General features: G+C 38.0%; 1 protein-coding gene across 4 annotated transcripts in view; it reads right to left on the reverse strand.

Moving 5' to 3' along the window:
- Positions 1–27618, reverse strand: part of cac (calcium voltage-gated channel subunit cacophony) — a 1845957-nt gene that overhangs the window by 710446 nt on the left and 1107893 nt on the right. For all 4 annotated transcript variants that reach the window (XM_071696567.1, XM_071696568.1, XM_071696569.1 and 1 more), the window contains 2 exons: positions 24885–25086; positions 21711–21875 (listed from right to left, as the gene is read on the reverse strand). In XM_071696567.1, coding sequence (XP_071552668.1) covers positions 21711–21875; positions 24885–25086 — 367 coding nt within the window. The remainder of the gene's footprint in view (positions 1–21710; positions 21876–24884; positions 25087–27618) is intronic.

A 27618-nucleotide genomic window follows, 5' to 3' on the forward strand; every position in this document is an offset into this window, starting at 1 on the left:
AAGGTTATTAGGTACAGTAGGGTTGAGGGTCAAGTCAATTGGGAGGTGAGTTTGAATGGTGAAAAACTGGAGGAAGTGAAGTGTTTTAGATATCTGGGAGTGGATCTGTCAGCGGATGGAACCATGGAAGCGGAAGTGGATCATAGGGTGGGGGAGGGGGCGAAAATTTTGGGAGCCTTGAAAAATGTGTGGAAGTCGAGAACATTATCCCGGAAAGCAAAAATGGGTATGTTTGAAGGAATAGTAGTTCCAACAATGTTGTATGGTTGCGAGGCGTGGGCAATGGATAGAGTTGTGCGCAGGAGGATGGATGTGCTGGAAATGAGATGTTTGAGGACAATGTGTGGTGTGAGGTGGTTTGATCGAGTAAGTAACGTAAGGGTAAGAGAGATGTGTGGAAATAAAAAGAGCGTGGTTGAGAGAGCAGAAGAGGGTGTTTTGAAATGGTTTGGGCACATGGAGAGAATGAGTGAGGAAAGATTGACCAAGAGGATATATGTGTCGGAGGTGGAGGGAACGAGGAGAAGAGGGAGACCAAATTGGAGGTGGAAAGATGGAGTGAAAAGGATTTTGTGTGATCGGGGCCTGAACATGCAGGAGGGTGAAAGGAGGGCAAGGAATAGAGTGAATTGGAGCGATGTGGTATACAGGGGTTGACGTGCTGTCAGTGGATTGAATCAAGGCATGTGAAGCGTCCGGGGTAAACCATGGAAAGCTGTGTAGGTATGTATATTTCCGTGTGTGGACGTGTGTATGTACATATGTATGGGGGGGGTTGGGCCATTTCTTTTGTCTGTTTCCTTGCGCTACCTCGCAAACGCGGGAGACAGCGACAAAGTATAAAAAAAAATATATATATATATATATATATATATATATATATATATATATATATATATATATATATATATATATATATATATATTTCATACATATTTGCCATTTCCCACATTAGCAAGGTAGTGTTAAGACCAGAGGACTGAGCCTTTGGAGGGAATATCCTCACTTAGTGCCATTCGTTTTTTTTTTTTTTTTTTTTTTTTTTTTTTTTAAATAAGAAAGGGGGAGGGAACAAGGTGAAGTGGGAGACCAAATTGGAGGTGGAGAGCTGGAGTGAAAAAAGATTTTGAGTGATCGGGGCCTGAACATGCAGGAGGGTGAAAGGCGAGCAAAGAATAGAGTGAATTGGAACGATGTGGTATACCGGGGTCGACGTGCTGTCAATGGATTGAACCAGGGCATGGGAAATGTCTGGGGTAATCCGTGGAAAGTTCTGAGGGGCCTGTATGTGGAAAGGGAGCTGTGGTTTCAGTGCATTATTACATGACAGCTAGAGACTGAGTGTGAACGAATGGGGCCTTTGTTGTCTTTTCCTAGCGCTACCTCGCACACATGAGGGGGAAAGGGGGTTGTTATTCCATGTGTGGCGAGGTGGTGATGGGAATAAATAACTGCAGACAGTATGAATTATGTACTTGTGTATATATGTATATGTCTGTGTGTGTATATATATGTGTATATTGAGATGTATAGGTATGTATATACATGTGTATGTGGGTGGGTTGGGCCATTCTTTTGTCTGTTTCCTTGTGCTACCTCGCCAACGCGGGAGACAGCGACAAAGCAAAATAAATAAATAACTATAAAAAATATAAATATATTTATATTTATCTATTTTGCTTTGTTGCTGTCTCCCGCGTTAGCGAGGTAGCGCAAAGAAACAGACAAAAGAATGGCCCAACCCACCCACATACACATGTATATACATACACGTCCACACACGCAAATATACATACCTATACATCTCAATGTACACATATATATACACACACAGACATATACATATATACACATGTACATAATTCATACTGTCTGCCTTTATTTGTTCCCATCGCCATCTCGCCACACATGGAATAACAACCCCCTCCCCCCTCATGTGTGCGAGGTAGCGCTAGGAAAAGACAGCAAAGGCCCCATTCGTTCACACTCAGTCTCTAGCTGTCATGTAATAATGCCCTGAAACCACAGCTCCCTTTCCACATCCAGGCCCCACACAACTTTCCATGGTTTACCCCAGACGCTTCACATGCCCTGATTCAATCCATTGACAGCACGTCGACCCCGGTATACCACATTGATCCAATTCACTCTATTCTTTGCCCGCCTTTCACCCTCCTGCATGTTCAGGCCCCAATCACTCAAAATCTTTTTCACTCCATCTTTCCACCTCCAATTTGGTCTCCCACTTCTCCTCGTTCCCTCCACCTCCGACACACATATCCTCTTGGTCAATCTTTCCTCACTCATTCTCTCCATGTGAACAAACCATTTCAAAACACCCTCTTCTGCTCTCTCAACCATGCTCTTTTTATTTCCACACATCTCTCTTACCCTTACATTACTTACTTGATTAAACCACCTCACACCACATATTGTCCTCAAACATCTCATTTCCAGCACATCCACCCTCGTGCACACAACTCTATCCATAGCCCACGCCTCGCAACCATACAACATTGTTGGAACCACTATTCCTTCAAACATAACCAAGTTTGCTTTTGTGAGGTAGCGTAAGGAAACAGACGAAAGAAATGGCCCAACCCACCCCCATACATATGTATATACATACGTCCACACACGCAAATATACATACCTACACAGCTTTCCATGGTTTACCCCAGACGCTTCACATGCCTTGATTCAATCCACTGACAGCACGTCAACCCCGGTATACCACATCGATCCAATTCACTCTATTCCTTGCCCTCCTTTCACCCTCCTGCATGTTCAGGCCCCGATCACACAAAATCTTTTTCACTACATCTTTCCACCTCCAATTTGGTCTCCCACTTCTCCTCGTTCCCTCCACCTCCGACGCATATATCCTCTTGGTCAATCTTTCCTCACTCATTCTCTCCATGTGCCCAAACAATTTCAAAACACCCTCTTCTGCTCTCTCAACCACGCTCTTTTTATTTCCACACCTCTCTCTTACCCTTACGTTACTTACTCGATCAAACCACCTCACACCACACATTGTCCTCAAATATCTCATTTCCAGCACATCCATCCTCCTGTGCACAACTCTATCCATAGCCCACGCCTCGCAACCATACAACATTGTTGGAACCACTATTCCTTCAAACATACCCATTTCTGCTTTCCGAGATAATGTTCTCGACTTCCACACATTCTTTAAGGCTCCCAGGATTTTCGCCCCCTCCCCCATCCTATGATCCACTTCTGCTTCCATGGTTCCATCCGCTGCCAGATCCACTCCCAGATATCTAAAACACTTTACTTCCTCCAGTTTTTCTCCATTCAAACTTACCTCCCAATTGACTTGACCCTCAACCCTACTGTACCTAATTACCTTGCTCTTATTCACATTTACTCTTAAATTTCTTCTTTCACACACTTTACCAAACTCAGTCACCAGCTTCTGCAGTTTCTCACGTGAATCAGCCATCAGCGCTGTATCATCAGCGAACAACAACTGACTCACTTCCCAAGCTCTCTCATCCCCAACAGACTTCATACTTTCCAAAACTCTTGCATTCACCTCCCTAACAACCCCATCCATAAACAAATTAAACAACCATGGAGACATCACACACCCCTGCCGCAAACCTACATTCACTGAGAACCAATCACTTTCCTCTCTTCCTACACGTACACATGCCTTACATCCTCGATAAAAACTTTTCACTGCTTCTAACAACTTGCCTCCCACACCATATATTCTTAATACCTTCCACAGAGCATCTCTATCAACTCTATCATATGCCTTCTCCAGATCCATAAATGCTACATACAAATCCATTTGCTTTTCTAAGTATTTCTCACATACATTCTTCAAAGCAAACACCTGATCCACACACACACACACATATATATATATATATATATATATATATATATATATATATATATATATATATATATATATATATATATTTCTTTTTCCAAACTATTTGCCATGTCCCGCTTTAGCAAGGTAGCATTAAGAACAGAGGACTGGGCCTTTGAGGGAATATCCTCACCTGGCCCCCTTCTCTGTTCTTTCTTTTGGAAAATTAAAAAAAAACGAGAGGGGAGGATTTCCAGCCCCCCGCTCCCTCCCTTTTAAGTCGCCTTCTATGACACACAGGGAATACGTGGGAAGTATTCTTTCTCCCCTATCCCCAGGTATATATATATATATATATATATATATATATATATATATATATATATATATATATATATATATATATATATATATATCCTTGGGGACAGGGGAGCAAGAATACTTCCCACGTATTCCCTGCGTGTCGTAGAAGGCGACTAAAAGGGGAGGGAGCGGGGGGCTGGAAATCCTCCCCTCTCGTTTTTTTTTTTTAATTTTCCAAAAGAAGGAACAGAGAATTGGGCCAGGTGACGGTAGTCCCTCAAAGGCCCAGTCCTCTGTTCTTAATGCTACCTCGCTAATGCGGGAAATGGCGAATAGTTTGAAAGAAAAAGATATATATATATATATATATATATATATATATATATATATATATATATATATATATATATATATATATATATATATATATATATAAATATATATATAAATATATATATATAAATATATATATATATATATATATATATATATATATATATATATATATATATATATTCTTTTCTTTCATACTATTCGCCACCTCCTGCATTAGCAAGGTAGCATCAAGAACAGAGGACTGGACCTTTAAGGGAATATCCTCACCTGGCCCCCCCCTCTCTGTTCCTTCTTTCGGAAAATCAAAAAGAAACCAAGATATATATGTAGTGAAAAATCAAGATGCACATGCTCTTTCGCTATAAGTAGATTAGGCTCAATTTATGTCCTACATATTAAATTTGATGTAAGGTTTGATGTTGTGGGCTTATATTCAGAGAGTATGGGAGCTCAATATTTCAAGGGAAATAGTGACAATGGTCATCATTCATCGGTCTTTTTTTAATAAGCCACTCCCTCTCATAAACAAACTCCTCATAACTACATCACTTCGGGTGAATTATTTTGCTATTGAAAGGTTATACTGCAATTTCTTTTCCTGATATGCAAGTAAATAATGAATCTATTTTAGATAAAAAAAAAATCTACAGTATTCTTGGTAACACTAACATATGAAATCAAATTCAAACTCACCTTAAATTTTTCATTAATGAGAGAAACATAAAAATTATAGGCTCATTCATTCAGGAAAGCAGAAAAACTGTTTCATAAGATTTATAAGCTCAAAATAATCAAAGAATATAGTTGGAAAGAGATAAAAACAAGTTATGTAAACATTTCTGGTCAACTGCCACACAGGGTCTAGCTGAGGGGGTTAGTTGTCACCACATGGTTATCTGGGAAGTGAGAGGGTTGTTACATTGCAACCTGCATCATAATCCAGTCAAAAGGTTGATAACATATATAAAAAATAGTATTCCATTTAAAGCCATGAGAGCAACACAAAAGTTGTCTAAAATACTTTTATTTTTGGTGGGTAATTGTTACTTTCTAGGAATCTGTCTGAAAATGAAATGTGCAGTGAAAGGGTTAAATGTTTTGTGCATGTTTCTCATTTCTAATGGCATTGCATTAAATCTTCTTTCAAGCTTTTTTGCAAGAAACATGCATATTTTTGTCTGATATCTTTTAAGTATATTCCCAGGAATTACTCCCAATCAGATAATTCTGAATCTTCCTTGCTCGGATGCTTTCAGATCTAAACATTATGCTTTATGCCCTTTACTTGCTGCCATGCATATATCATCGAGTATCTGTCTCTTGTTTCTAAAGATTTCAAATTTTCTGTCTCTCATGGTAATTCATATGCTCCTGACCATCAATTGTGCTTAAGATGTAGCTGTTTGTTCATTTTCATGTGAATAAGTACGGGCATGCATGTGTGAGAGAGAGAGAGAGAGAGAGAGAGAGAGAGAGAGAGAGAGAGAGAGAGAGAGAGAGAGAGAGAGAGAGAGAGAGAGAGAGAGACTAAGATAAAGTTTAGCTACAATAGTAAGGTTAGTGCAATACGCTCACAGCACATCTTGTTTCGTGAATACGACTGTTCTCATGTTCTCAGCTGCCACATGCATTTCATAATCATCAGTTATTGGTTCAACTGGGACGGATTTCAATCACATTAAGTATTCTTTTCAATGTTTCTATAGTCGTTCCATGCATGTTTCTTATTTCTCCTGGCAGTTCAATGAATAATCATTCTTGCCACCTGGTTGGGCTGTCATACATTTTTGTCTGATATATTTTTGGTGTGTTCCATGGTATCCTTGAAGACCTAACAATTCTGTACCTTCCATGTTGAGAGGCTTTCAGGTTTGTTTAACATATTTTCTTTTATCTATATACCTATATTTCTGACACCAATTTTAACAGGAACTCCCTTGAGGGGGTGGCCACCACAACTGAGTCTCCATAACTTTTATACTCTTAATTTGTTGCCCAGTGTAGCTTATCATGTATCTTTCTCTTCTTCTTTCTAGGATATATAGTTGAAGTTCTTTCAGTATTTTGTAGTAGTCTGTAGGTTCCATCTCAATTTTGCTTGTGAACTGCTTCTGCATTCCCTCTAATATGTTTCATTTACTGATTTGTTTTTTTGGTGACCATACAACACAGCAATTTTGCTTCTTGTGTACTCATTAAACATTCTAATCAATACATTTCTATCTCTTGAGGAGTATGTTCTCAGAATCATACCACATATTACTGAACTTGATAGTGTTATCTTCTCACGTGTGCTTTCTGAAATCTATTTTCTCATCAATGATGATAATCAAACCTTTCATATATGTTCCTCTTTCTATCGCCATCTTTATTTGCTCAGTTTTGTCTTCATTGAATTCCAACATGTTCACTTATGCCCATTTGTAAACTGTGTCAAAGAATTCTCTTTAGATCAGTTACCATTTCAATTATTTTGCATACTTTGATGTCAACAGCGAAGTTCCATAATATGCTATCTTTGCTGTTGATGTATGATTATAATGTTAAAAAGAGAAATTAGGTTTACATCATTCCCTATCGTACCCCAGATAAGAGATATTTCTCGTCAGACATGGTTCCATTTGCTACCACCTAAAACTTTCTGTCAGTTAGAATCTCTTTAATGTCCCTTCCTATCTTACCCATACTGTCAAGTTTAGCAACTTTCTCTTCCAAATCCTGTGGTTCGCTTTGTCAGATACTTTTACATTGCAAAATCCTGTGGTTCACTTTGTAAGATACTTTTACATTGCAAAATCCTGTGGTTCACTTTGTCAGATACTTTTACACTGCAAAATCCTGTGGTTCACTTTGTCAGATACTTTTATAAAGCCAAGCAATTCATTATCTATTCTTTTTCCATCAATAAAACTTTCATATATGTCATTGCAATGAGTTGATAACTGGGTTTGTGTACTTCTTCCATGAACAAATCCATGGTTTTCTAGGTTCAATTAGATGTTTGTGTTTAAATGGTTTAATATATGTCTATCATTCTTTCAGAGACTTTTGATATGAGTAAAAGTTAAGCTAACTGGTCTATATTCTTTTCTTTTTTAATGCTAGCTAAGATGGCACAGGCAACTGTGGCAACCCCATCAATACTATATATATATTCATTTATTATCTATTTTACTTTCTTTTTCATTCATACTATTCACCATTTCCCGCATTAGCGAGGTAGCATTAAGAACAGAGGGCTAGGCCTCTGAGGGAACATGCTCAAACGGCCCCCTTCTCTGTTCCTTCTTTTGGAAAAAGAAAAAAAAAGAGGGGAGGATTTCCAGCCCCCCGCTCCCTCCCCTTTTAGTCACATTCTACGACACGCAGGAAATATGTGGGAAGTATTCTTTCTCCCCTATCCCCAAGGATATACATATATGTATATATATATATATATATATATATATATATATATATACATATATATATATATATATATATATATATATATATATATATATATATATATATATATATATTATGATTATTTCATTATTCATATATAAATATATATATATATATACATAAATATTCTACAAAGCAAACACCTGATCCACACATCCTCTACCACTTCTGAAACCACACTGCTCTTCCCCAATCTGATGCTCTGTACATGCCTTCACCCTCTCAATCAATACCCTCCCATATAATTTACCAGGAATACTCAACAAACTTATACCTCTGTAATTTGAGCACTCACTCTTATCCCCTTTGCCTTTGTACAATGGCACTATGCACGCATTCCGCCAATCCTCAGGCACCTCACCATGAGTCATGCATACATTAAATAACCTTACCAACCAGTCAACAATACAGTCACCCCCTTTTTTAATAAATTCCACTGCAATACCATCTAAACCTGCTGCCTTGTCGGCTTTCATCTTCCGCAAAGCTTTTACTACCTCTTCTCTGTTTACCAAATCCTTTTCCCCAACCCTCTCACTTTGCACACCACCTTGACCAAAACACCCTATATCTGCCACTCTATCATCAAACACATTCAACAAACCTTCAAAATATATATATATATTCTATGACATGCAGGGAACTATTCTTTCTCCCCTACCTCGTTAACGTGGGAGACGGCGACAAAGTATAATAAAAATATATATATATATATACATATATATATATATATATATATATATATATATATATATATATATATATATATATATATACATCTGTTGGGGATGAGAGAGCTTGTGAAGTGAGTCAGTTGTTCGCTGATGATACAGCGCTGGTGGCTGATTCATGTGAGAAACTGCAGAAGCTGGTGACTGGGTTTGGTAAAGTGTGTGAAAGAAGAAAGTTAAGAGTAAATGTGAATAAGAGCAAGGTAATTAGGTACAGTAGGGTTGAGGGTCAAGTCAATTGGGAGGTAAGTTTGAATGGAGAAAAACTGGAGGAAGTAAAGTGTTTTAGATATCTGGGAGTGGCTCTGGCAACGGATGGAACCATGGAAGCGGAAGTGGATCATAGGGTGGGGGAGGGGGTGAAAATCCTGGGAGCCTTGAAGAATGTGTGGAAGTCGAGAACATTATCTCGGAAAGCAAAAATGGGTATGTTTGAAGGAATAGTGGTTCCAACAATGTTGTATGGTTGCGAGGCGTGGGCTATGGATAGAGTTGTGCGCAGGAGGATGGATGTGCTGGAAATGAGATGTTTGAGGACAATGTGTGGTGTGAGGTGGTTTGATCGAGTGAGTAACGTAAGGGTAAGAGAGATGTGTGGAAATAAAAAGAGCGTGGTTGAGAGAGCAGAAGAGGGTGTTTTGAAGTGGTTTGGGCACATGGAGAGGATGAGTGAGGAAAGATTGACCAAGAGGATATATGTGTCGGAGGTGGAGGGAACAAGGAGAAGAGGGAGACCAAATTGGAGGTGGAAAGATGGAGTGAAAAAGATTTTGTGTGATCGGGGCCTGAACATGCAGGAGGGTGAAAGGAGGGCAAGGAATAGAGTGAATTGGAGCGATGTGGTATACCGGGGCTGACGTGCTGTCAGTGGATTGGATCAAGGCATGTGAAGCGTCTGGGGTAAACCATGGAAAGCTGTGTAGGTATGTATATTTGCGTGTGTGGACGTAAGTATATACATGTGTATGGGGGGGGTTGGGCTATTTCTTTCGTCTGTTTCCTTGCGCTACCTCGCAAATGCGGGAGACAGCGACAAAGTATAAAAAAAAAAAAATATATATATATATATATATATATATATATATATATATATATATTTTTTTTTTTCTTTGTCGCTGTCTCCTGCGTTTGCGAGGTAGCGCAAGGAAACAGACGAAAGAAATGGCCCAACCCACCCCCATACACATGCCTTGATTCAATCCACTGACAGCACGTCAACCCCGGTATACCACATCGCTCCAATTCACTCTATTCTTTGCCCTCCTTTCACCCTCCTGCATGTTCAGGCCCCGATCACACAAAATCTTTTTCACTCCATCTTTCCACCTCCAATTTGGTCTCCCTCTTCTCCTCATTCCCTCCACCTCCGACACATATATCCTCTTGGTCAATCTTTCCTCACTCATTCTCTCCATGTGACCAAACCATTTCAAAACACCCTCTTCTGCTCTCTCAACCACGCTCTTTTTATTTCCACACATCTCTCTTACCCTTACGTTACTTACTCGATCAAACCACCTCACACCACACATTGTCCTCAAACATCTCATTTCCAGCACATCCATCCTCCTGCGCACAACTCTATCCATAGTCCACGCCAAATATACATACCTATATATATATATATATATATATATATATATATATATATATATATATATATATATATATATATATATATAATCTTATTTATTAATTATACTTAATCCCTGTCTCCCGCGTCAGTGAGGTAGTGCGAGGAAACAGACGAGGAATGGCCAAACCCACCAACATACACATGTATATACATAAACGCCCATACATGCACATATACATACATATACATTTCAATATATACATACATATAAATACACAGACATATATATAAACATGTACTTATTCATACTTGCTGCCTTCATCTATTCCCACTGCCACCCTGCCACACATGAAATAGCATCCCCTCCCTCCAGCGAGGTAGTACCCAAAACAGACAAAAAGGCATCAGTGAGGTAGCATCAAGAACAGAGGACTGAGCCCCAGATGGGAAAATCCTCACTTAGCCCCCTTCTCTGTTCCTTCTTTTCGAAAAGAAAAACTGAAGGGAAGGATTTCTAGCCCCACTCTCATGCCTTTTAGTCACTCTCTACGACACGCAGGGAATACGTTGGAAGTATTCTTTCTCCTGTATCTCCTATCCCCAAGCCTGAGCTAGGTACCCATAGAATTGACCAACCCCTAAGGGTAGATGAACAGCTGGGTTGACTGTGGACCGACTGCTGCAAACAGGATTCAAACCTATGCGTTTGACCCTGGACAGCCTGTGAATTCATCATGTTCAAGGAACTCTAACCACTACACCAAGGATGTCCATGATTAAGTATTTAAGTATTTCATCTAGACTTTGGCTCAACAACAATGTCACAATCACTGGTTTCACTACTGATGTTTTTGTCTTTTTGAGGAATGTGGCTGGGTTTCCACATTGTCCAAGAGCTGAATTTCCTATAAGCTAATCGAATGTTCTGGTTCTATCATCTTTCAATGTCTTACCATCAATTAATATATTTCTATCATGTATGCTAAACAGTTCAACTTCCAATTACTCCTGATATTCTGAAATGAAAACCAATTAACACTGTTCAATCACCATCCTGCATATTTCCTTGGAGTCATTTTTGCATCTATCTCCTTCCTTAAAATGTCCAATCTCTTTTTCTTGTTTTTGGCCTTGTCAATGAGAGAGAGAGAGAGAGAGAGAGAGAGAGAGAGAGAGAGAGAGAGAGAGAGAGAGAGAGAGAGAGAGAGAGAGAGAGAGAGAGAGAGAGAGATATTAATAAAGACATATCCACACACTCAGCATGCACAGACACAAAGAAATGTATATATCTCTTATTAACACTACACACTTGCCATATAACATTGCAATATTTCATCATATGTTCTCATACATAATCTCACATAAATACATAAATATACATATGAAAACATACATATCCATACACAAACACAAAATTATGGTACTCTGTCCCCATTATGCACACATATGGGTAATCACACACACAAAATGAGGGTGGTTAAGGATATGTAAGAAATACTAATTTAGCATAAGGATAATAAATGGCTAGAATACCCTATGCGAAGAGAATGTGAATGCTGGTAATATAAAGAATTAAAAGTCTTCTTGACAGTACAGAAAGGACAAGAAACAAGGCCCCATTGTAAAGCTCTCTCCCATTATATACAAATAGGTAATTATGTACAGATTGGGAAATTATGTTGAAGTACAGTCCAGTCTTAATGATAAGTGTGACCTGTAAAATGCTGGAAAAGATAATCAAAAAGCAACTGGATGACTACTTTTAAAGAAATAACCACCTAAGTGAGAGAAAACCTGGTTTAAGGGAATGGAGGTCACACATGACAAATCTCTCAATTTCTATGAGAGAGTGAGCCCAGTTTTAAGCAACATGGATGCATTTGTGTTCCTTGACATGTCAACTGTTTGACAATGTAGCTCAGAGGAAGTTGGGAAGAAGCTGGATTTTGAGACTGGCATAAGAGGAATACTCCCTAAATGGATGGAAAATCATCTCTGTGGAAGGGAACTAAAAACATCAGAGATGCCTTCTCAAAACAGGTTGGGGCCACCAGTGGCACACTACAGAGTGTGGACCTTGGTTTTAGAACCACTGCTCTTAAGATGTGATCTATGTAAATGATTTGCTAACCTGTCTGATCTCATAACTGAATGTTTATAGATCATTCCAAGGTTATGAAAGGAGTTAACAATGATGAGGATTACATCAACCTACAGATGGATTTAAAAAAAATTCCAAAGTTGATGTGATATTCAAATGATGATATTCACCTAACTATATTCAGAGTAACAATGAAGGAAAATGGTAAAAAAAAAATATAAGCCTACATAGTAATAAAAACTGGAAGGAATTAAGCTAGTGGAGTCTGTGTGTGAGACAGACTTGGGGGTCAACTTGGTACCAAACTTCTCATCAGAATGCCACTTTAGGAGTACAGTAAGATAGACGAACTGTCTACCAGTAAACAATAAAACTTCAGTTTTGAATGCATTTATGCTGAACAAAAAATACATAAATGTATGAGAATGTATGATAATAGAGAGTGTTCAAGAGATGGGACCCCTACAAGTGTAAAACTTACTCCCTGCACAGTACAAATAGGTAATAACTTACCCAGCTTCTCAAAAAGTACATCAGATCTACATTAAAATGAGGTACTATATCATGCTATCTACACTTTACACTTAAAGAAGCACAAACAATCATTAGAAAAGGTCCAGTGGAGGACAAAAAAGATAGCACCGATATAAGAGAGATGAGTCACAAGAAATGTTTTGAAGCTGTAAATTACACTTAACAGAAAAGGGGAGTAAAAGGATATTCTATCACAAGCCTCAAGTTTCGAAAACAGTTTAACAATTAGACAGTGAACAATTATTTGTGAGATATAAAGACAATATAAACAAGGACCGTAACAAGAAGTACCTTTACAGTATTAGAGTAATGGATTAATGAATGCTAAGTTATAAAACTGAATGTTGCAGTAAGTGTCTAAAGTTGTGCAATATTAGAGAAAGTTCAGAAGATGGGGCTTCATGAGTGTAGGACTGTTCCTATTCTGTACATTTAATGAAGTCCACAAAGGTCAAGGGATGGGGCCCCATGGTTGCTGAGCTCCTTCCCCTGACTGTATAAGTGAGTAATAAGAAATAAGTAACTACATCAATTCAACAGACTACCACAGGGTTCTGTTATGAGACTAATCTTCTTGATCTATGTAAGTAACTATTCTGAAGGTATGGTCCTTTCTGAGAATATGTATGCAGATGATGCAAAGGTCACAAGGGAAGTGGTAAAAAGGCAGGATTACATCAAATTATAAGGGGACCTTAAAAGACTCCAAACTTGGTCTGATACATGGGTGATAAAATTCAACCACAGCAAAGGTAAAGTAATGAAGATGTGACATAGTACAAAAAAAAATTAATATGATTATTATCAAACAGGATATAAGCTTCAGGAGACCACATGAGAAGGAACTTGGACAGTGACGCCACCCCTAACCTGTTGCTAGAGTCCCACATTAGAAGAATAAATAAGGAGACAAACTATCTGCTAGCAAATATTAGATTAGCTTTCAAGTACATGGATATGGAAATACCTAGCAATTGGTTTATATCCTAAATATGGCCACAACTAGAAAATGCTTCTCAAGTTTGGTCACCACACCTAAAGAAGCATAAAGAATAAAGAGAGAAGGTCCAGAGAATGGCAACAAAGATGGTACCAGAATTAAGAAAGCTGTGTTACAAGGAAAGGCTAGAGGCTTTATATCTGTGCACCATGAAAAAGAGAAGAGTAAATGGTGACTTAATCACAATCTTTAAATTTCTAATACAGATTGATGACAGAGACAGTGAACTGTTTGAGAGAATCAGGGATAGAGCAAATAGAACATAAGCAAGAAACATTACAAAATATGCAAAGAAGTTCTTTTGTAATATGAGAATACTGGATGAATGGACCAAAAACACAGAAAATCATTCATGCAACCAGCATGTGTGGACTTAATGTGTAGAGTAGCAGAAAATGTTTTAGAAATTGGGACCCACAAAAGTAAAATTCCTTCTCTGTACAGTATAATTAGGTATTTACACACACACACATACATAAACACAAAAACACACACAAAAACACATATGCACGAGTACAGTTCTTCTCTTTTCACCAGAAAATATCATTATCATTATTATTATCATACTTTGTCGCTGCCTCCCGCGTTAGAGAGGTAGCGCAAGGAAACAGACGAAAGAATGGCCCAACCCACCCACATACACATGTATATACATACACGTCCACACAAGCACACATACATACCTATACATCTCAACGTATACATATATATATTTATATATACACACACACAGACATATACATATACACACATGTACATAATTCATACTGTCTGCCCTTATTCATTCCCGTTGTCACCCCACCACACATGAAATGATAATCCCTTTCCCCTGCATGTGCGCAAGGTAGCACTAGGAAAAGACAACAAAGGCCACATTCGTTCACACTCAGTCTCTAGCTCTCATGTATTATGCACCAAAACCACAGCTCCCTTTCCACATCCAGGCCCCACAAACTTTCCATGGTTTACCCCAGACGCTTCACATGCCCTGGTTCAATCCATTGACAGCACATCGACCTCGGTATACCACATCGTTCCAATTCACTCTATTCTTTGCATGCCTTTAACCCTCCTGCATGTTTAGGCCCCGATCACTCAAAATCTTTTTCACTCAATCTTTCCACCTCCAATTTGGTCAACCTTTCCTCACTCATTCTCTCCATGTGACCAATCCATTTCAAAACATCCTCTTCTGCTCTCTCAACCACACTCTTTTTATTACCATACATTTCTCTTACCCTTTCATTACTTACTCGATCAAACCACCTCATACCACATATTGTCCTCAAACATATCATTTCCAGCACATCCACCCTCCTCCGCACAACTCTATCTATAGCTAACACCTCGCAACCATATAACATTGTTGGAACCACTATTCCTTCAAACATATCCATTTTTGCTTTCCAAGATAACGTTCTTGACCCACACATTTTTCAACGCTTCCACAACTTTCACCCCCTCCCCCACCCTATGATTCACTATCGCTTCCATGGTTCCATCCATTGATAAAATCCACTCCCAGATATCTAAAACACTTCACTACCCCCAGTTTTTCTTCATTCAAACTTACCTCCCAATTGACTTGTCCCTCAACCCTACTGTACCTAATAACCTTCCTATTACTTACATTCACTCTCAGCTTTCTTCTTTCACACACTCTACCAAACTCAGTCACCAGCTTCTGCAGTTTCTTACACAAATCAGCCACCAACGCTGAATCATCAGCGAACAACAACTGACTCACTTCCCAAGCTCTCTCATCCACAACAGACTGCATACTTGTCCCTCTTTCCAAAACTATTGCATTCACCTCCCTAACAACCCCATCCATAAACAAATTAAACAACCATGGAGACATCACACACCCCTGCCACAAACCAACATTCACTGAGAACCAATCACTTTCCTCTCTTCCTACTCGTACACATGCCTTACATCCTCGATAAAAACTTTTCACTTCTAACAACCTACCTCCCACACCATATATTCTTAATACCTTCCACAGAGCATCTCTATTACAAAAAGATAAGGGAAAGATTGACAGGGAAAGGAAAGAAACCTTTAAATTACCTACAAAAGAAGAATGAAAGATAGGCTGGGATGTAACAGACCTTAGAGAGGCCTTACTGATATCAACACTGACCAGTTGTTTTACATAATGAGGTGCTATTGAACTAAAGAGCAAAAACAAATATTAGGCAACAACTGCAAAAGTACTTTTTTAGCAAGGAAGTTGTAAATATGTGGAACACATGGAAAGAAATGGAGAAAATTGTTATCACAGCTGAGAAATTAAAATACCTGCATGACAGAAATGTAGTTGATGAATGGGGCTCCAAAAGTGAACAGCTCCCTTTCCAAAGCTCCAATCAAGTACTGGCAATTCAATCATACACACATAAATAAATGCATACATAAAAAGGAAGCCAGAAATATACACACATATGTAGTCAGTAAATTAAAAGAAAATGACTCATGAAGCAAAGTGTGAGTACTTTCTTAAGGAGAAAGTAATGAAGCAAAAAGAAGCACTGGTTCAAGGGAAAAAGATCATGCAATATAAATCTGAATTTCTATGATATAGTGAATACAAATTGAAAAAAGTGGGTTTACAATGCATTCTTGGATTGTCAGAATGCATATCATAATGACCACCCACAGGAGACTGAAAAAATGGCAAACAGTGCAGGAGTTATCTGTTGGATTAAGGGTAATCACCTCCAAGTACGGGAACAGATAAGTTTAAGACATTTCTTTTCACACTAGGTGAACATATGTAATCAGTGGCATTCTGCACATCTGTGCTGAGCCCAACCTCTGATTCAAACATTCCCCACCACTCTTGAAGCCAAGGTTGAAACATTAAATTAGCTCAGTGGATCTAATAATGGTGACATGCGGCAATTCTTTGAGACAGACATGGAAACATGATGAAACATGGAAAAATGAGCAACAAGAAGGACACAACATGACAATGAGCAAGAAACAAGTGTATAATAGCAGAGCAATAAATGAATGAATGGAAGAATGAATAGGATGAAGTAGTGAATTCAGACAACATAAATGTTGTTGAAGACATTATATGATAAAAAAGTAACTACAGGAGAATGATTTTTTCCCTGCATGCAAAAACAGGTAATCAAAGGTAATCATATAATCACACACACACTAGAAATGTATGGAAGTACTTGTAATGCCACTCAAAATGTTGTCCAACAGTTCACTGAAGGAGGGGGAAGTTCAGAAGATATGTGCCTGCCTATTCAAGAAAGGTAATTGGGAAATCATGCTGAACAACAAGCCAGTCTCACTAACAATTGTGGTGTGTAAAACACTGGAAAAAATAATCATAAAACAAATGAATGGCTATTTGCAAAACAGAAACTACATAACTGGAAGACAAAATGGATTCAGGGATATGAGGTCATGTATGTTAATCTCCAAAACTTCTATGACAGGGTAAGCTCAACGTTAGATCAAAGAGAGGGCTGGGTAGACTGTTTTCCTGTACTACCATAAAGATTTAACTTTGTAACCCAAATGAGGTTGAATGAGAAGGTAGAGATTCAAGCAGGAATAAGATATAGATCTTCAATAAAGAGAAGATTGCCTTGGTGGCAAGGAGCAAAGAATGCAACCAAAAGGAGGTTTTAAATGGGCTGGAGCCACAGGTAGCATATTGTGAGGCTTGGTTTTATACTTACTGCAATTTCAATTGTTTGCAATAGTTCATCAAATGAAATGGATTTTTACCCAAAATTTGTTTGTATATGATGCCAAAGTCATGAGAGAAATAAGGAATGGCAACAGCTGCATCAGATTACAGAAGACCCTGGACAAGCTCCAAAGTTGGTCCAATAAATGGATGATGAAATCCAAAGTAATGAGGCTTGGTCACAGTGAAAAAAGGTCTCAGTGTAATTGTTACCTAGCACAAATTTACTACAGAAATCTATGTGTAAAAGAGACCTTAGAGTCCAAAGTCTGCCCAATCTGTCACAAGAGCTGCACTTCAGATCTGTGATACAGTAAAACTGTTTGTGGGCACATGTTAGAATCATATTCAAGTTTATGGATACAGAATAGTTTGGTAAGCTATTCAAAATGTATATTGGACCAAAACTGCATTTTGTCTAAAGTCTGGTAACTATACCTCAAGAAACACAAAGATCTGACTGAGAGGATCAAGAGAGAAGCAACTATGATGTAACCAAGTTAAGAAAACTGAACTACAATGAGAGGCAGAGGGCTGTAAATTTGCCTAATATGGAGAAAAGAAGAGACAAGCAACTAGATTACAATCTTTAAGTTTCTTAAACAGCAGGATGACAATGACAGATAACTGTTCTTCATGAGCTGTAGCACCAGTGTAACCAATGGACCTGACAAAAAGCTGGACACGAGACTGGCTGGTAAGGATGTGAAGAAGCACTGTTTTAGTGTACTGGTGGTGGGTGGCTGAGATATATGAAACAAACTGGGAATGTTGGTAGTTTATAAAGGTTTAGAGCACTACTAGACAGTATAAAAAATTCAAAAGACAGAGCTCCATGAGTACAGAACTCTCTCCCCATACAAAGTAAATAGGTAAATACACATGAAAAAATATACATACACATGTATGAACACAGAGAAAACACACATACACACACACACACATACATATGAATTCAAACAAGCTCATATATGAATACAAACACATAACTGAAACAGAATGTGGTCAATACAGACAACATATACAAGTGCAAAAGCTTGTATGATAGTAAACAATGTCCAACAGATATGGCCTCATAGGTGTAAAATTCCCTCCTTGTTCAGTATAAATGAGTAATTACACATACATACATCACTGGCTGGCCAATAAATGGGTACTTGGTTTTAGCCAGGAGGTGTATGAGGGTGTACAAACATATAGGAGTAAAGACATGGTACAGACATGGTAAAACTCTCTCCCCAAACACACAAATACTAAGCGCACACACACACACACACACACACACACACACACACACATACATGCACACACACATACACACACACACACACACACACATACACACACACACATACAGAAAAAGATATCAATAATGAGAAAGGATAAGAAATTTAATTAGAAATTAATGAAAATGTTACAAATGGGAATTAGAGTAATAACAGAAGTGTGAGAAACTAAATGAAATGGAAGGAAGTTTAATATGAGTAGAGAAAGATGAAAGAAAAAGGGTAAGCATATCATTCATCAAAAATATTAAATATCCATGTGTGTATGGAATATCCAATTGATATGTGCAAATAAGCACTGCCATATGATAGTGTATATTCATCACCTTTGTGCGTATAAAAATGTCATCAAATTTCTAATTTCTGTCCATAGTCCTTATGTCTTTTCTTCTGTAAGTGTTTCTAGTGCTTTTATGTAATTACAGTCCATTGAGCACTAAAAATTCCATAAACATGAAAATTAACTATGAAAGGAAGATATAAAAATCTAAGTAAACTAAAAGAGATGTATTGAGGTAGCACACTTTGGAAGGATAAGATACAAGTATGGCAGAGAGGCAATGATCCTGAAAATCACAGTGAAAAAATACCTAACAATCTATAAAAGAAAGCACTGGCAGAGAGTAATAATAATTCCAATGAAAGAAACTGGAATAGAGGTACACTACTGATGCTGATAAAAAGGGTAAGATGAGGGAAAAATATGCTAAAGATATGATACAGTAAGTTATTAAGAGTAGGCAAAACAAAACAGATGGAAAGAAACAAAATTAAAAGTCTTGCAAGACTGAGAAGAGTTATGACAGGGGAAAGATATCCATGCAGTGAAGAGCCAATCATGGATGCTGGTAGGCTGTGAGGATGCTGCAGTCCACACCGTGAGGCCGAGTCAGGCAAACCCTTTGATTTTGTTCAGTCACCTCTCAAACATCAACACTGCCTGGGGTTCAAATTTCACATGCAACTTTATACCTGTATTTGGAGGGACACTTCAGTGCCTTATAGGATATTTTCTAATTTGTTCTATTTGGATGGGGTTGGGTTTTATAAGCATACCTATGCTTTAAAACAATTTTGAGAACTGTATGAAAGTTCATCTGAAAGTAAAAGATAAAGATTTATTTTCTGATGGAGGGAGATATCTTTAGTATTATGACAGCTTACCTAAGCAAGCTCTTTTTTTTTGTTTTCTCTACAATAACATGCACTAATTCAAATTTGCAGGAGTGTCTGACATTAATTTTTTGGGTAAATAAAAATGATACTAACAACAAATTAATTCAAACATAATAAAGTATAGCTGTCATCCAAGATATTTGGAAATAAAATGATGTACAATCAGGATGAACTCTGTATTACATGTGCCATACTTAAAAGACTGATTAAAACTATGAAGCCCATCTCCATCTAAAAAGTCAGAAACTGTAAATATCTACAACCATTTTTCTCTCTAAAAGCAAAGAAAAATGCCCATATTATCTGCTAAAAAAATAAACAGATGCCACATTCAGTCATGCATTAGTGAAAATTTCTAACTTTTGCCAAAAGTGAATATTCAAAAATGAATATTCACATTAGACTACAAGAATTTTCCCAGGTAGTGTTGAGTTGAAGCCAGTTACCAATACCTTGATTACCCAGGATCTGGAGAACACTGTTCTGACTATTCAGAACAATATATTTCTATGAAGCGTCTATTCCATGTGTCACACAAACAATCATGAAATAAACATACAGCAGACCTAGGAATACCAGACCCAAGAAAATCAATGCACTGATATAACATGATCAGCATAGCTCTTACATCTGTCTTTCTAACAAGGATGTCATCATATAAAAATACTTTTAATGAATATACATTTGAAAATTTGCATATGCTGAACATCAACAGGAAAACAGTGTGCAAATGAACCTCAAGACCCTGCCACATAGGGAAGGTCCCAAGCAAAAAGGCAAACAGTGTTCACCATAAAGAGGCTGAGTTTCATTTTCATTGTGCACTTATTCAACCTTCGCACTTTATATCATTTAACACTATAATCACGTTCTGATTCCTTCAGTAATAAAAATTTAGTAAGTCAAGATGGGACAAATTTTTAAAACACCAGATAAACATATATTATGAAAAAATACTTTAAGCCATTTGTTTACATAAACAAATTACCTAACAAGAAATCAATTAAATAATCCAGTGTTAATGCTTCAGTGACCAACCCTTTGGTGACTAAGCTTAATCTAAGGCACACGTAGTCCTGAAAAAAGAAATGTTAGCAATATATATATATATATATATATATATATATATATATATATATATATATATATATATATATATATATATATATATATATATCCTGATGAAATGTAAGGTTAAATCTATGATGCATATTATTCATGAGTTATATACTTTAACAATATATATATATATATATATATATATATATATATATATATATATATATATATATATATATATATATATATATATATATATTGCACAGTAAATCAACATACACTTCTGTCCTTTCCTAAAAAATCAAATGAAAATATCTATTGCACCTCCAATGTAACATTCATTTGTGTAAGAAAAAAGATCAGGTTCTGGTTTGCAAGGAAATGTTCAGTAAAATTACAATTCAGGCAAAAGGTGTCGTATGACAAATAAATATCTATTCATACATTGATACTGTTGCCAGTTTCCAAAATTATTCTAGTAAGCCCAAGAGCCAGGCTAGAATGAAGTCCAGCAAATGAGCATTCCTTCATATCTTCAGACAGACATTAAGACTGTAGAAGTACCTTGGGAGTAATAAATAGAAAAGACTTACCTTCATCATAAGAAGAAGTGTATTGAGCACGATGAGTAACATGATAAAATATTCAAAAGGTGTAGATACGACAATACGCCAAATCTTGTACTTAAAGCTGACACGGTCCTTAGGCATATACCGCTCCAGAGGTTTGGCCTGAATAGCAAAATCTATACAGGATTTCTGTGAAAAAGGAAGATTTGAGTATCTTAGGACTGTTTGTTTCATGACAAATATGTTCTTTAAAGAAAGCAATCATTTGATATGTCATCATGTTTATGGACACACATTTAACAACTGAAGTGCTTATTTGCTCAACATAGTCATAATCCTTTTCCTCTTATTACTTTGCTAAACCTTCCGTGTACAGATTTGTATTAATTTTGACATTTATTCATATTTTTTTCAGACAATCTAAAACATTTTCCCTCTTCATCATCTTTTTTTCTATCTTATTCATCATACTTCATCACTGTTTCCCTTTTCAATACTTTCCTTTTTGTATTATCTTACTTATCATACTTGATTATTGTTTCCTGTGTTAGCGAGGTAGCGCCAGGAATCAGATGAAGAAAGACACATCCTTCCAAATACACATATACATATGAATACATACAGTAAACCCTCAATTCAACAGACGAAGAGGGGGAAAGAGGCTTCTATTAATGCTAAAAGTCCATTAAATCAAGTGCAACATATTTCTGTGCCACATTTAAGTGCACACGCTTTCTTCTAACTCGTCTATCACTTGATGTCATTTTGAATTGTAAAGACTGCAAAATCATTCAATAAATAAAGTCAAAATTCTGAAATAAGAGAAACACTCTGTTTACAACCTGACAGCATGAGGCAGACTGAGACCGAAACAGAGTCTCAAAAGTAAGTCTACCCCATGGTACCAAAAACAAGTGCAATCTAAGATATGTATTGAGATTTTTCCCTTAATTTTTTAAATAATCATTAATCATTTGTTCGGTATGTTAAATCCAAAATCAGTTATATCAGGGTTTGTTAAACTGAGGTTTTACTGTACATACATACATACACGTACATATACAAATACATACACATACATATATAAACATGTAAATATTCATACTTGTTTGCCTTCATCCATTCCCAGCAGCATGCCACCACACAGGACACAGCAATGCCATCCCATGTGAGTAAGGCAGCACCAGGAAACAAAGACAGGCCACATCCGCTCACATCCATACACAAGCTGTCATGTGTAATGCACTGAAACCACAGCTCCCTATCCACATCTAGGCCCCACACACATGCCCTGGGCTAGTCCTTAGACAGCACATTAACCCCAGTATACCACATCATTCCAATTCACTCTATTCCATGCAAGCCTTTCACCCTCCTGCATGTTCAGGCCTCAATCGCTCAAAAATTTTTTCACTCCATCCTTCCACCTCCAATCTGGTCTTCTGCTTCTTGTTCCCTCCACTTCTGACACATATATGCTCTTTGTCAACCTTTCCTTACTCATTCTCTCCATATGTCCAAACCATTTCAACACACCCTCTTCTACTCTCTCAATTACACTCTTCTTATTACCACACATCTCTCTTCCCTTTTCATTAATTACTTGATCATACCACCTCACACTACATATTGTCCTCACACATTTTGTTTCCGACACATCCTCCCTCCTCCGCAAAACCCTAACTATAGCCCATGCTTTGTATCTTGATGTCTTATTCTTAGCTAATTCAAGTTAATCTCCTACCACTTACCTTTTATAAACCTCTATTAGGTTCTTATGTCTCCTTTTACCATTTGCTTTTATTCTTGTGCTGCCTTTTGTTTTTTATACTATCCTATCCCTAATTCTAAGTGCTCTTTTTTACATTCTTGCCTCTCCATAGTTCTGAGATGTCCTTCCCACTTATGCCCCACAATTCCACTGCATACCCTTCAGTGCTCATGTCCCCATCATTTCATTTATAGTGCAGGACCTGGACAGCCAAACATGCCCAAATCATGGCCATCTTTAATGAAAGGTAAGACAATAGGTATAAGAAGAAAGAAAGTAGGACAGATTAATCTGAGCTCTTCAGGTGTTTATACAATCTCTTAAGGTGGAGAGTTTAATCAAAGTAGGAAAGACATGAGAAAATAAATTCCACAGTTTCACTGAACAAGCAAAGAAGGAGGCATCATAATAGTCAATCCATGTGTGGCTCTACTCCAGAATTTTACCATGGGAACCACTAGCCCTATGTTTAATCACACCTTCCATCTCCAAGTAACCTTTGTGGTCAGTGTGTTTCACTTGTTCTCTTCTTTGGTGCTGATCTTTGGGTTTTATGTGCCTCTTCTTAGTTTACATATCTCCCTCACTGGAACATAAATGTCCTTTCTTGGTTTAATGTGACCCATCTTGGTTCTTTCTTATCATTCTCAGTCCTTATGAACATCCTCCTTAGTCTTTCTGTGCACTCTCCTTATTCCTAATAACATATGTTCCTGCTTAAACCAATTTGCTAGTCATTACTTCTAAAGTGTCCCTTCTTGAATTCTTTGTGCCATATCCTTAGTTTTCATGTGTACCCTTGCCATGACACCCACTTCATGATTCTTGGAGTCTGCTTTATCATTCTTATGCTATGCTCAGATCGTGTTCCTATATGCTCCTCCTTACTTATATGCTGACTGGTAGTAGCATACCCTCACTAATTCTAAAGGATCCTATCACTGATTCTTATTGAGTTAAACATGCTTCCTATAGGCTACTCCTAGGTTTCCATGGGCCTTTCTAGGTTCTATGGTAATCCCTCCTTATTTCTTTACATTATTTTTGTCCATTCATAACCACTCTAAAGTCTTGAGCCTTCTCCCCTTTTTTCCAATTCCACTTCTCAATGCACACTACTGCTTTGTTATGTGCCTATTCTTTTTACTTATGTAGTCCCTCTTTAGTCTTCATAAACTTCCTCTTCAATTTTTGTGCTCTCTCTTTGGTCTTATTGTGTAGTCTCCCTACAATTCTAAAGCTTCCCTTACATGACCCCTCCTGTCTTATGAATGCCATTCTTCATTCATGTGTACCCTACCCTGATTCATTTCTCTGTCTCCCTGAATTTTTCATAATCCTCACTGGCTATTATATGCCCTTTCTTAGCTCTAACATGATAGTTCTTTTGCTGCTGAATACTCTTTGACTTCCATGTACCTCCTCACCTGGTTCTTGTCTAGCTCTCCATCCTGCAGCTCAGCCTCTCCCTGCTCCTGGAAAGTGATGATGATCAAAGCGACGAAGATGTTGACGAAGAAGAATGGAAAAACAATGAAGTAAACAATGTAGAAGATGGACATTTCTACAGCAACCTGTGGTTTGGGCCCCTCATCCTCATATGTGGCTGCCATGGAATTCTGAAGCACTCTGTTGAGAAACAAAAGAATGATGCTAGATTTTTACAATAACTGAAGCAGAAATAATTGAATGAAAGCCCTTGGTTTCTAAATACTGCTAGCTAAAAGGAAGTGTGTTCGAACTATACAAGTATGAACAAGGAAACATGAGTCACATGAGGAACCAATGCTCTACTGGCCTAAGTAATGATCGTTGCCCAATAACACAATTCTTTAAATTCTCCTTGCTTTCCCTAAATGCAAAAAGACGTTTGTGAATCGGGAACCACTGCAACACAAACCTCGCCAGGTGGTAGAGTTTCCAGCAGTGTATAGAGACAGACTTCCCCAGAACTTTTTAAAGGGGAAGTAAATGTTTATAGTGTGTTACTGGAGTGACAGTTTTCATACATGGTGTTTTGACAAGAAAATAGTGAAATTGGAGAAAAATGTAGCTCAGACATTGAAGCTTATTGATACAGTGGTTAAATTGATGAGAACTGCTATTGACGTTTGTGTAAATAAATTATACATTTCCTTTTGCCATAGCCAGAGGTTGAACCATTATGTGACGTTCTTTTTTTCATTCATTTCAAGCTAGAAGTTGCAGTTTTCTAAACTGTTTCTTACATTTTTCATATGTATATATATGTATGTGTGTGTGTGTGTATATGTGCGTATGTATGTGTATGTGTGTGTATGTGTATATGTATATATATATGTATATTATCCCTGGGGATAGGGGTGAAAGAATACTTCCCACGTATTCCTCGCGTGTCGTAGAAAGCGACTAGAGGGGACGGGAGCGGGAGGCCAGAAATCCTCCCCTCCTTGTATTAACTTTCTAAAATGGGAAACAGAAGAAGGAGTCACGCGGGGAGTGCTCATCCTCCTCGAAGGCTCAGAGTGGGGTGCCTAAATGTGTGTGGATGTAACCAAGATGTGAAAAAAGGAGAGATAGGTAGTATGTTTGAGGAAAGGAACCTGGATGTTTTGGCTCTGAGTGAAATGAAGCTCAAGGGTAAAGAGGAAGAGTGGTTTGGGAATGTCTGGGGAGTAAAGTCAGGGGTTAGTGAGAGGACAAGAGCAAGGGAAGGAGTAGCAATACTCCTGAAACAGGAGTTGTGGGAGTATGTGATAGAATGTAAGAAAGTAAATTCTCGATTAATATGGGTAAAACTGAAAGTTGATGGAGAGAGGTGGGTGATTATTGGTGCATATGCACCTGGGCATGAGAAGAAAGATCATGAGAGGCAAGTGTTTTGGGAGCAGCTGAATGAGTGTGTTAGTGGTTTTGATGCACGAGACCGGGTTATAGTGATGGGTGATTTAAATGCAAAGGTGAGTAATGTGGCAGTTGAGGGAATAATTGGTATACATGGGGTGTTCAGTGTTGTAAATGGAAATGGTGAAGAGCTTGTAGATTTATGTGCTGAAAAAGGACTGATGATTGGGAATACCTGGTTTAAAAAGCGAGATATACATAAGTATACTTATGTAAGTAGGAGAGATGGCCAGAGAGCGTTATTGGATTACGTGTTAATTGACAGGCGTGCGAAAGAGAGACTTTTGGATGTTAATGTGCTGAGAGGTGCAACTGGAGGGATGTCTGATCATTATCTTGTGGAGGCTAAGGTGAAGATTTGTATGGGTTTTCAGAAAAGAAGAGTGAATGTTGGGGTGAAGAGGGTGGTGAGAGTAAGTGAGCTTGGGAAGGAGACCTGTGAGGAAGTACCAGGAGAGACTGAGTACAGAATGGAAAAAGGTGAGAACAATGGAAGTAAGGGGAGTGGGGGAGGAATGGGATGTATTTAGGGAATCAGTGATGGATTGCGCAAAAGATGCTTGTGGCATGAGAAGAGTGGGAGGTGGGTTGGTTAGAAAGGGTAGTGAGTGGTGGGATAAAGAAGTAAGAGTATTAGTGAAAGAGAAGAGAGAGGCATTTGGATGATTTTTGCAGGGAAAAAATGCAACTGAGTGGGAGATGTATAAAAGAAAGAGACAGGAGGTCAAGAGAAAGGTGCAAGAGGTGAAAAAAAAGGGCAAATGAGAGTTGGGGTGAGAGAGTATCATTAAATTTTAGGGAGAATAAAAAGATGTTCTGGAAGGAGGTAAATAAAGTGCGTAAGACAAGGGAGCAAATGGGAACTTCAGTGAAGGGCGCAAATGGGGAGGTGATAACAAGTAGTGGTGATGTGAGAAGGAGATGGAGTGAGTATTTTGAAGGTTTGTTGAATGTGTTTGATGATAGAGTGGCAGATATAGGGTGTTTTGGTCGAGGTGGTGTGCAAAGTGAGAGGGTTAGGGAAAATGATTTGGTAAAATGAGAAGAGGTAGTGAAAGCTTTGCGGAAGATGAAAGCCGGCAAGGCAGCAGGTTTGGATGGTATTGCAGTGGAATTTATTAAAAAAGGGGGTGACTGTATTGTTGACTGGTTGGTAAGGTTATTTAATGTATGTATGACTCATGGTGAGGTGCCTGAGGATTGGCGGAATGCGTGCATAATGCCATTGTACAAAGGCAAAGGGGATAAGGGTGAGTGCTCAAATTACAGAGGTATAAG

This window comes from Panulirus ornatus, chromosome 59, assembly GCF_036320965.1.
Source record: "Panulirus ornatus isolate Po-2019 chromosome 59, ASM3632096v1, whole genome shotgun sequence".
Taxonomy (NCBI): domain Eukaryota; kingdom Metazoa; phylum Arthropoda; class Malacostraca; order Decapoda; family Palinuridae; genus Panulirus; species Panulirus ornatus.